The sequence below is a fragment of the Merops nubicus genome, unplaced genomic scaffold (assembly GCF_000691845.1).
Source record: "Merops nubicus isolate BGI_N331 unplaced genomic scaffold, ASM69184v1 scaffold12384, whole genome shotgun sequence".
Taxonomy (NCBI): domain Eukaryota; kingdom Metazoa; phylum Chordata; class Aves; order Coraciiformes; family Meropidae; genus Merops; species Merops nubicus.
Window position 1 is genome coordinate 121,029 of NW_008606268.1, and position 12,175 is coordinate 133,203.

Below are 12,175 nucleotides of genomic sequence, written 5' to 3' on the forward strand. Positions count from 1 at the left end.
AATTGCAGTCAGAATGTGGTGCAAATGAATTGTGTATAACTTGTACTTTTCCCTGGACTGTATGCAAATGCAGATTTTATATATATATATATTTATATATAAAATACTTTGTTCACCAGTACTAGGCAGCAAATATGTTATGCAGAAAGTGTCTTAAAAAAGAATTATATTTTCTGTGTTTTTTCCTAATCCCCAAACTTTTTTGTCTAGTTACTTCCTGCAGCAGTGGATTGATCATTTAAAATGCCTGAACTTTCCCAGACCAGTTCCCTTATGTAAGGTTTTTTTCACCCAAGTCTGCTATTTGCTGTTGCTGATGTCTTCTGTCATTACCTTTCTTAATTTTAACAGTCAGGGAGATAACAATACCACCCATCTCCCAGGAGCATATTTACAAAGGGAGGTAGGGTGATGTTGCTTAGTTTTGGAGTGTTTATTTTTTTTAGCAGCACAGATTTTATCAGTAACTTATTAATAAAAAATAATGTATCACCTAATTTTTCTTTGTAGTACTTTGGCTCTGTGGTTTAAAGCTGATATTAAGTTTGTAAAGGAGAACTTCAGTGTAATATAATACAACGCAAATTAAAAGTTAATTTTACTTAACAGTGCACAGAATGGGGAGAATTATGACCCAAATTATTTTTTATTCCATCTAGTAACCATAGATACAAAAATTTGCTTTTAAGTCCTCTACTAACCAACGGTATGAGAGTTTGCTTTCCTTTTAAATCTGTTTCTTCTGTTGATAGAGTTTGATAAAGACCATTCAAACTGCTACAAGATTTCAGGCTCAGTATTATCAGTCTGAATTGATTCACCTCAGGTCTGTTGGTTGTTTTCTAATGGACACAGATCATCTTTATCTAAAGGACTATTTAGAGCTGCTGCAAATATGTGTTAAAGACTTTGAACTACCATGTTGGTCCAATATATTGCAAGTGAGAATGCAGCCCAGTATTCAGGACTTCTGAGTTTTTTCCCCCTTGGTGGATCACTAAGATCACGAAGATGTGAATTGTTTCTGCTAGGAAATTCCAAAGCTACCAGGTTACTTGAAGCTTAACACCAGGCTTCTCCTTGAAGAAGTCATTAAGTTTGGTTCTCAAGCCTCAATCTAGTGAACATTTTTGGTGCTTGATAGGATTGAGTCCCCTGGGGACTCTAAGGACTTATAAATTCATAATAAAACATGTGTCTTCTGGTACTGGTAAAGGGTCATTTATTTCCAAAGGAAATATAAACAGTCAAATAAGTATGTATGCAATGACTCTCATCAGTTTTTCATCGGTCTGCTACCCTCAGAGCACATGGGCAGCTCTACCTACCTGCTCTGATCAGGGAAGAGGCATTTGATCGACATATATTCTGCTTCTCCTCCATGTTGTATTTTGCCCATTGGATTTCATTGGCTGCAGTCCCTGACAGTCACGGGGTGGAGGTCGGGGGGGAAGGAGGAAGAAAACAAAAGGAAAAAAAAAGGGCAAAACTCTTTGTTTTAAGGCAAGAAAAAGGTCATGGGCTTTTGCATTGTATAATAATTTCATTGTTTAAAACTTTATATAATAGCACATATTTGTTCCATAATTAATGAGAGACTTGAAAGAGTAGTTTTCAACACAGAGTAGCATGTCGTCTCCACCAGGTATTTATCTTTCATTTTCAAGTCTCACTCCCTTGCTTGAGGCCTGGATAAATGGACTTTGTTTATTATATCTCATTATTTTACAGAAAGGTAAATGATAGCCACATCTAGCATCTCGTAGGAGCTGTAATGCTCCTATCAAGAGAGTATCAGCAGTTTCCCCAGCTATGGCTGCTTACCTAGTGGAATTACAGGTCCCAACATGTCCAAGTATGTGGTAGATGCTTATTTTTTAGCATGTCAACTGTCTTTCAAATGATGCTGGATTTGGACCTCAGCTTCTTAAATACCACTGGATTTATCAGGCAACATTCTGCAAATTCCCACTACCACTTACAGCTCACTTAAAATTTGACATTAAATCTCCTTTATTTCAACCTTTTAAAAACTCCTTCTCGGCAAAACTCTATAATTGAATTTATTACCTTCCTGTGGTACTCATATGAAAATGCAAGAAAAGAGAAACCCTAGGTCAAATTCAATGCTCACTTGCATTTTTTTATTATTTGCCCTTTTTTTTTTAATAGCTTGTCATCACTATTGTTTATATTCTTCTTATCTTTAATCTGGAAGGTTGTTTCACTTTTTCATTAGGCAGTAGGTTTTCTATAACAAGTAAATTATGTTGTATTCCAGACCAGCAGGTTTTATTACAGAAGGGAAAGCTTCTGAACTGATGATCAAGAAATGCAAGAGAGAATGGCTGCACCTTCTGATGTGCTTGTTCTGTGTTCTGTAGACCAAATAAAAAAATGCTGGGATGAATAGTGACACCTCAGTCAACCCTCTGATTGTCATTAGAGCCATGTATTTACTGTCATCAGAAGCACTCCTGAAATGTTTTTAAATTCATTTGGGTGAATTATAGATGAATGGGGTACTTCTGCAATCGTACCAATTTATCACTAATCTACTAATCACCAAATGTAAGTAATAACTCATATTATGAATATCAAGTGCAGCTGGTACTAAAAAGTACCTATGTTCCGTAATGAATTTTATGTCTCATTGTCACCTCCTCTAGGCTTCATCAAATCATATGTGTGATTTCTTTTGGCCTTTCTGATTACCTATTGTGATGAAACCTTAAATAAACTGTCATTTCCTCCTTTTCTCTACTGACCATTGTACAGAGACAGCGTTTTAGTGAGAAGGTGGCTAATTCAATCAGATTGAAGAAAGGAACAGTTACTTTCTGGAAATATTTTCTTGTGGAACTCTCTGCTACAAGATATCATTAAGGTCAAGGGTCTGTAAGGCTTAAAAACTGATTGAATGCAAACTCTCAGAGTTACACTGAGGTTAAAAGAATGCAAACAGTCATACCTTATGGCAGATGTCAGTTTTTAACTCATGCAGATTGGGAAGGAATTCCCCTCTAGCCACACGATTTCAGAGTTACCGGTGCCTGTGTTCTTTCACCTTTCTGAAAGATAACCACCATGTCACAGTGAGATTCTGGAGCAGCTGTCTCACTGCCTGAAAGCAATATAACAAACCTGTTGCTTACCTGTAGCTTCAATTTCAAACACTGAATATTTGAAGAATTTAATGAACTAGTGTTTTTTATGAGATTATTTTCAGTGGTTTTGGTTTTAGCATGTATGCCCTCCAAAAGGCTTTATAAATAAACCTGTGAGAGCAAACAGCATGGTTCTTTTTTATTATTATTTATTTTTTTTGTCTCAAGCCTTTCTCTAGAACAGGACCATCAATTCTGTTGTAATATTTGTCTTTGGGTGCCAGCAGTCAGCCTCTTTCAGAGAATCATTCTGTTCCTTTCAAATGCATTACAATCGATTTAGCTCAAATGATAGCAGATAGTCATTACTGTCCTGTGGAAAGTTCTTATTCATCTCCAGCTCCTCTTTGTGATCTATTCTGGTGAGATATTAGATTCTTTAAGGCAGTTCTGGTGAGATTGCTGATTTTTATGAACCAGTCTCTAGTTTTCACCAAAACATACTCATGGTGTGTCTTGAGTTAGTCTGTCCATTTATGCAAATGAAGGTTTATACACTAAGAACATGATATCTCTATGTAGTCTGTGTTAAACTAACAAGAAGTATCTTTGTAAAGCTGATGAGTAGTCCTGATGCCAAACATGGGCATGGAAAGATGTCTGGTGTGTCTTGATGACAAGTGGAAGAGTCTGTCTGATCAGATAATGAGTCTTCTGGTTTTTGCTTAGGTGGAGAGATCAGCTATTGAAGGAGGAGGAGGTGTTGTATTAAGTATGTAATGAGAAGTTGTCTATCCTGAGGCGGCAGCAGTTGTCATTGCCCAAGAAGATAATTTTGTGCTGAATCCATAGCGAGTGTCAATAGAGACTGCTTAGCTGAGCTTTCAGGTGTGAATGTGTTTAATACCGATGAGCCAAGGTCTCCTGTGAATTCAGTGTTGTCTGTCAGGGTTACAGCAAGGGGCAGTGGTATGTTGCAAAGGCAATGTGAGCTGAAGGCAGAGTATTGTTAATGGTTAAGACAACCCAAATTTCAATTTTGTGTAATAGAAAATTACCTCGAAAAAGAAAACAGCTCCTTGGCAAACTTGAGGTTTTGTGGGGTTTCAGGGTTTTTTGTATGGGATCATTCTCATTGACACTTCCAGCTATATTGGGGACGTCTTAGCTAATGCACAACCACAGCAGAGGCTCTTTCTGTAGAGCAGAATCTTCAGCCAACAGTAGGTCCTTCATGGTAAAACTCTGCCTGAGATGCAGCACTTGATGGTTTTATTTGTTTCTTTCTTTCCTTTTGGTTATTTGCTCTTGCAGATGGTTTAAAGGTTATAAAAATACCCATGGAGAATGTTCAGAAGTATTTGATATCATGGTGTTTTCCCAAGTTACCTAATACAGTATTAAAAGAAAAAAAGAAAAACAGGGCTGGCACTACCTCATGTGGGTTGACTGGTAGCCAGTTACTCTGGGAGCAATGCATCCCTCCCTTAAGCTACTGTATTGTTGTCCAATGGTAACATAAAATTATCCTAAAGGTTCTCTAAAGTGGAAAATTTAAGAATATGGGAGTTATCTAGACTTACCCCAACTAGCCTAAAGAAGAAATAACTGAAAGTGTCAGCTATGCTATCCATCATTTAATGAGCAATATCTGTATACATACTTTCAATATTTGTATGCCATCAATAGGATCTAGCCAGAACGGATCCATTGTGGACACAATGCATTAAGACTTTAATCATAATTCCTCTAAGTGTAGCAGGGAGTTGTCTGACTCAACCTCTATATGCTATTTGAAAATGCAAGCTCTGTTCTTGGAGGTACAACCATAAAAGAATATACCTTATTCTTTTGAGCTTCTGACTATTGTGTTAATAGTTAAAGGGAGCTTACTTAAAGGATTATCCAAATCTACAAACATTCAAAGGGGAAACAAATAATATATGAAACGTCGAGTGCAATGAAATGGCACTTTTAAACAATTTTTGGTCAGACATAAATAAATTAGATATTTCCTCTCTTGCTTGGTCAACACCTATGTTCAGAAAAGCAACCTGATTCTTTTTGTAGAAACACAGGTCTCTTTGTCTACAGTACGGTTAAGTATTGCCTTCTATCTCAGGCATTGTTAGTCTTTGTTTTGAGCATCAACTACATCTGGGTGTGTTCTGATGTTGCTAAGAAAATGTTCTGGTTTTCTGCAGGAAATGCTATCAGGCCCATTGCCCTACGGGCAGTGTCTGCCATAGCCCGTGCTCTCCCAGGATTTCCCATCTTGGCAACTGGAGGCATTGATTCTGCTGAAAGTGGGCTCCAGTTTCTGCACAGTGGGGCTTCAGTTTTACAGGTACCTTTTATTTCTTTAAAACATGAAAATTAAAATAGCTGTAATTAAAAGTATAATGTGTCTTCCTCTTATACATTAGGATAGCAGGGGATTTACTGTTTAAAGGAATTTTCATGGATTTAGCTTCATGCTTCTTGCTAAGAGATACTAATTTCATATGGAAGGGAGGAGGAATTGCCATGTCTTTGAAGACTTTGGCTGTGACAATCCCAATCTGGGAAAAGGCTGGCCATGAGTACATCGCCAGTTTTTATTCTGACCTATAGGATTTAAACTTTAAACATCTCTTCATTGTCAGACAAACAAGATTGACACGGAGTTAAGCTTGAGCTGTCTGATCTTCCATCTTTTGTATTTTGTGTAGAGTCTTTCCAAGGGGAGAGGGATTTCAAAGAGCACTACTTTGGTTCTGCGGTGGGCCATTTTAAAGTAACTCTTGTTTATCTAGGCATCTGTGTCCCTTAAGCGTGTTTATTGGAACAGTGAGACGAAGATCTGTACCTCCTGCATATGGTGCTGGCATTGCAGCCCATTGCATTGGAGTGGTGTCAGAATGCAAGCAGTAGTTGAGGCTGTTTACTTTGCCTGATGGGTTGGTTTTGAGGTCTTGGCCAGACTGGCATGGTTGGTTAGTACCTGTGATGGAAGGAAGCCTCGATAGCCTGTTATTATGGCACCAGACAATTGGCTGGAAATCGGCCCCTTACCTGCTCTACGGGGCATGTCAGGGCACTATTGCAGAATATATTTTAGAGGGCCTGGTAAGGAGAAGGTGGTGATAATGTTATATTATTCCATTATAAATTATTACATTTTGGTAGATACTCATCCCCTTTATCTGTAGTTCCCATCGTAGACAATAGCAGCTGTGGATCCTGTGGATATCAGCTTTGTGTCACTCTATGGGGTGACTGGAGTGGTTTCATTCCCACAGTTGACTCTGACATTAAAATTAGATTCAGTGTGACCATCCTTTCTGCACAGCTATGGTGACTGCTGAGATCAGTCATTCGTTTTCTATGTTTCAGGGAGAAAAAAAAAAAAAGGTGGCAAACTCAATAGATTTGGGTTTTTTTAATTCATATCAAAGTTAGCATCTCTGGGAGCTGGAGTTGAAGGCTACTGCTTTTTTTATAGACTTACTATGTTCTTTAGATTTATTAATACCATTTCCTATTTTTATTAGCTTGTATTAGAGTGCTTCAAAGTCTTCTTTTCCAATAGACAGACAAAAGATCTACCTTTGTCACACAATGGTCTGAGAGCTTCTTCCATATAAATACTAAGTAACAATACAAATTATAGAGTAGCATTTAGCTAGGAAAAAAAAGTAGGATTGGCAAGGGAATGCTTCTAGTGGCATAGATGCATTTCATTTGTTACTGCTAATAGAGCCACAGTTTTGATGGCTTTGTCTCTAACAACATTATGTGATCTGAACTACACAGAATGGAGTGATTTTTCTGTTCATTGTCAGTTGTGTCTGTTTCTAGATGACTAAAAATGAAGGGCCTATATGTCATTTATGCATTTTTCCTTTATATAGACTGTATAGTTGTTTATTTTTTATTATTTCTTTTCTTTTTTGTCAGTTTGCCCCAATGGTAATGGGAAATTCTGAAATGTAATTTAATGCAGACATCCCAGTCAGTGCTCAAGACAATGAATATTGGATTTACAAAACATTAATTATTGTTTTCTTTTTAGTAGTAATCAAGTTCTCTGGAATTGGCTTCCATAAATTACTTGGATCTATACCGATCTTCTGCCCTTTACAGAACAATTTCTCTTTTCAACAGATTTTACTTTTCTTGTCCTTAGGCTTCACCAATTTAACTTAAGTCATATCTGGAACTGAACTTAAACTCCTCTGGATAAAACCTATCCTGTTTGAGTGGCTTATTCCTGTTTTACTAAAGTAGGGAAGTCATTTAAACTGATCTGAGATAAATGGATTCTAAAGCTGCTGTGTAGGTAAGGGTCTGAACTAGTTTCATTACATTTATTTAAAAATAAGCCTTTAGTAAACTTCATGCAAGATTGTGAGTGCAGGACTTAAGTCTTTTCCTCATCTTGAGAAAGGCAAATGAAAGGGAGAACAAAACACATAATCTCTATAGACAGCTTTAGAAGAAATACACTTGACTGGTGCTAGACCGAAACTTTTATTTGGTGCTCAGGCATCATACATTGTGATAGACAGAAGAAGACAGCCTCATCTTCATAGGTCATCTTTAGAACCTCATTAGGATTATGAGAATCATTGCTGTTGTTTTCCTTCTTAACAAGTTCGTATGAAAAACTAGCTGTCTCTCCTGTGTCCTTGGTATCAAATGCCCAAGTTGTTTCTTCTTCAACAGTCAAAACCTCTGCTGCCTATTGTAATAGCTTTGACAGTTCTCTTCTGATTTCTCAGTGCCAAAATACAGAGCCAGTACAGAATTCGAAGATCACATCAAATAGAGTGATCTACTGAATGATTCAGCATATTAAAATTCACTGCACAGCAAGTCCCCAAGTTAGTAGAAGCTGGGACTCTTCTGGGGGCAATTATATTTGCATCCCATAGCCTTTTCTTTAGCATCTGTTTTGGACACTGTTGGAGATGGTACCAAATAGACACTTGGACTGACACAATACTACACATTTCATCATCTTCCTTCATGTTTCCAAACACATTTATGTTTAAAACCACAAGGACAACTTCAAGATCGATCCAGAGGCAGAAAGCAAGGCAGTGGGCTTTGGTGGTGCTGGAGTGAACTCTGCGCTCTTGTGTGCTGAATGAGCAGTGGTCTCAAAACCTGGGAGTGGGTACTGCCACTGATGTCAACGCCCTGTTACACAGAACAGTGCGTGGATGTTTCCTCATCAGCAGTATTTTAAAAGGGAGGGGAATGTCAATTCACCCAGCATTAAACATGGTCTGATACTACACAGCAGAACGGGTTGTACTGCTTCATCCACGGAGCCCCGCTGGAGAGCCTGGGAGAGCAGCATTTGCATGGCCATTGGGCTTCCCTTCGTTTTGCCTAGACAAGAGTCCTGTGTCTTCTCTGCCATGAGGGTATGACTTTCATGGACTGAGATAATATGAAGGTTTTGAGTTAATTACAATGTGGCATATCTCTTAGAGAAAAGGTTTATGAATAATAAATGTACCTCCATTAAAAGCAAAATCAGCTTTTCTTCTGGAGCTATTTCACCTGCAATCACTTCTCCATTTTTTTTTTCCCAGTTGCTTTTATTTTTAAAACTTGGGGATTTATTTTCTGTTTACAAAATCATCACATACAGGAATGGAAGTCAGGAGTCAGGTGGTAAGCCATATTTTGGTACGTACTGTAACCACTTCAAGAGGTATTGAGCAAGTGTATTATGGAATAGTTAGGGCGCAGAAAGTTTGAGTATTTAAAGTGTGTTCTATCCCCTCCTTCAGAAGATGGAAGGCAACATCTCAGTGTTGTTACTGGGAAAATGTTCATGTGTGTGTAAGTTTTGCAGCAGGTATAAAAGACAAACTGGATCATTGTAGTCAGTAGTAGCTGCTGTTAAAAATTTTTTTACAGCGATGTAACAGAGCATTGTCCCAATTAAAGTCAGAAACAGTTGTAAAAAGACTCCACTTGGTTTTTAATTTTTCATTAAAAAGGCTGAAACATTTCAATCATTCTCCAGCTGATTCTGTAGCACTGGACTTTTTTTGTAACATACTCAAATCCATCAATGCCTTTTCAGTACAGGCATAAAATTAAAAAACAAAAATAAACAACCCACTTTATTTATGGAGATAATCCTGCACTCATTGCATACCAAAAGCTCCAGAAATGTCTGCATCTTTCTGAGGTACAGTTCATTACTATAGGCTTCCAGTGAGGCTGAAGTGTATTTTTTTAAGTAAGCTTTTTTTAAAGCCTCAGTTTATCAAAATGAGATGTATATCAGATTTTTTTTCATCTTTCGCATCATGTATATGATTTACCATCTCACACTGATGTTTTGTTAGGTTTTTGCAAGGCTTTGAAAGAGGCATAGATTTTTCAAAGTCTTCTTGTTATAGGAAATTAAAAATGGAGACAATTGCAGAAAATTCCAGTGGAAAGAGAAAATGCATTATGGAAAAAGCAATAAAAGCGTAAAAATATTAAAGTAAAAATCACTTCACAGTAGCCAGTATGATTGAATTGTAGATCAATATTTTGTAGTTAATGCATTAGCAGTAGAGCATTAATTTGCAATTACCGCAGGTGATCTGATCCTCTGTGTTCTGTCCATTGACATAAATGACCTTTTGTTGAAAGAGATTCTATAGTCATTATTTCTAGCAGATGTAACAAAAAAAAAGGTAGAACAAAAGGGTGCTTTCTGAATTATACTTGTTTCATGGTAGTCTCTTAACATTATATTCTGGTATGGAATATAATCTTGAATATTGGTCATTAACGTGTAAAGAATATGGGTTCCTTTTCAAACAAATTTCATAAAATCATAGAAATGTCTTTTCTTACAAAGTATGGAGGTCACAGATGTCCCCTGTAGCTCCACCATGGATGCCTGTAAAGCTTTCTACACAGCAGTGATGTAAAATCCACCTACATAATGCTGTTTCCCAGGAGGACAGCCTGTACCTTTGCCCCAAGCCCTGTTTCAGACCTACCTTCACTCATCTCCATCTCCCACTTGCCCTGGGTGGCATGTAGTACCTTGCAGTCCTGTTCCTACAGGCACTGTGCTCTTGTCCTCACCATGTCATATTCAGACCCTGCTGTCTCTGGACCTTGCATTACAACCCTCCTCACCTCTCAGGCAAGGGAATAAGGTGGGAATAGAGCCCACCTCAGAGGCAGAGCTCCTATGATGCTGGTTCTGCCCGGTGCCCTTCTCTCCTGCCCTGCACCAGTTGTGTATGAGATCTTGGGAATCTGAGGTAGAACAAAACCGTCCTAGAACTGTGACAGCCTGTGATAGGAAGCAACAGCAAAGGTTTATGCCTCTGCAAGATAAAAATCTTCCTCCAACACAGAACATGTTTGCTTTTATCAGACTACTTGTGTTTTTATAATGTTTTCAAGGAGCATTCTTGTTGGTACCTCTTTGGAACCAGACTTTCAAGGGATTCAGGACAGTTTGATTATTATTTTTTCTTTAGCAGGCTTTTTACTGAAGCATTTAGCTGAGGGATTTTTATAACAGCAGGATGGCCCTTTGTGCTGTGAATAAACAAGCTTTTCCATCACAAAATGGTGGGACTTGAACTATGAGAGAGCATTGTTATTGTATTTGTGCAAATGTGAAACCTTGTGAGGAACCCTTCCACATGGTATAAAATGCCCTGTATGTCATAAAATAAAAGCAAAGCTCTGAAAATATAAACACTGAAATAACAGGGGAAAAAAAAACCACAGTTTCATCAACATTGTATCATGTCTTTAGTATTTAGATGCTACAGTTTTATCCACCCCAATCTAAAAAAAAAAAAAAAAAAAAATCAAAACTCCCATAAAGTAAAAATATGCTGTAATCATTTATCATATTTCCCCCACCTTTTTTTTAAAATTGTTTTGTGTTAAGGTCCCTGATGGAATTTCTCTCGTTTTTATGACTACAGAACTGCAAAGTAGAGAGCTGGTTCTCCATGCACTTAATTAGTGTTCTTTTAAGCCTGTCTCAGTGTTTGTTCAAGTCATTGAAGATACTGATAATTGAGTTAAGTGAGGACTAAACGAGGCCAAAAAAATTTCATCCCAGAATTATTGTTTATGACATTGAATGGTATGGAGACTGAAAAACTAAAAAGAGGGTGAAATCATGGGAGTGACAGAGCAGACCCATGATGGAGCAGGCCCTGGGTTTGAAAATTCCCCATTAAGTTTATACTGGACACTTGGAAAAAATTAATTTTGACTTGCAATGAATATCAGCAATTTTGAATAGAGAGGAAGGCCTCAGTCTTTCCTTATGTTACACCTCAGATCTGTGGGAGGAGAATGAAGTTGGGTGGGTGGTTGCAAGTCTTAAACAACCACAGGATGTCATTGGTGTGGCAGAGCGAGGCTGGACTTCTCCTGCCTGGACTTGTCGAGAGCCCACCCTTCCTCTGTCCTCAGCCTGTCCTTACACCAGCTCACGGGGTAACAGAGGCTGAAAGCTTTTCTTTGTCCCAGTCAGAGTGTTCCATGGGTGGATAAGCCTGAGAACGGGTACAGTCTGGCACCAGCTGGACACCAGGAAATTGCTGATGTGGGCTGTGGCTCAGGGGATAGAAGAACAAAACCTTCCTGTACAAAGCCCTCCATGATACAGAGAAGTTCAGATGTTGGAGCTACTCCTCTTGCCAATTAAACTGATGAGTGAAGAATGATGGAAGGAGTGGCAGGCCACCAAAACTATATGAGACAAGATTCAAGGGATGGCTTTTTACGTCCATCAACAATTTTATGGGAAAAAAAAAATGCTACTTAAGACAAAAGCACTCGTCAGATAGAAGTCCTTTGATTGAGATCAGTGTAGTCTTATGTAGAAATAGCAGATTTTAGCCTGTGTCCCCAGAGAAACTCAATATGTGTTTGTATGTCCCTCTGAGTATCCCCAGTCATATCTGAGCTTTGTGGCTATTTTCACTGAAATTTGCTGGAAGTTAGGAAGCATTTTGCTGTAATAACTTTAAAGAAAACAAGAAAAGTTAGGCAGAGGAGAGAGCACACCTGCATTCCTTCACTGT

The 12,175-nt window shown here is 38.1% G+C and overlaps 1 protein-coding gene across 1 annotated transcript in view; it reads left to right on the plus strand.

Moving 5' to 3' along the window:
• DPYD (dihydropyrimidine dehydrogenase) overlaps window positions 1-12,175 on the plus strand; it is a gene marked incomplete at its 3' end in the record, with an annotated part of 141,579 nt that overhangs the window by 117,050 nt on the left and 12,354 nt on the right. The window contains exon 12 of the mRNA XM_008939591.1: window positions 5,312-5,454. Coding sequence (XP_008937839.1) covers window positions 5,312-5,454 — 143 coding nt within the window. The remainder of the gene's footprint in view (window positions 1-5,311; window positions 5,455-12,175) is intronic.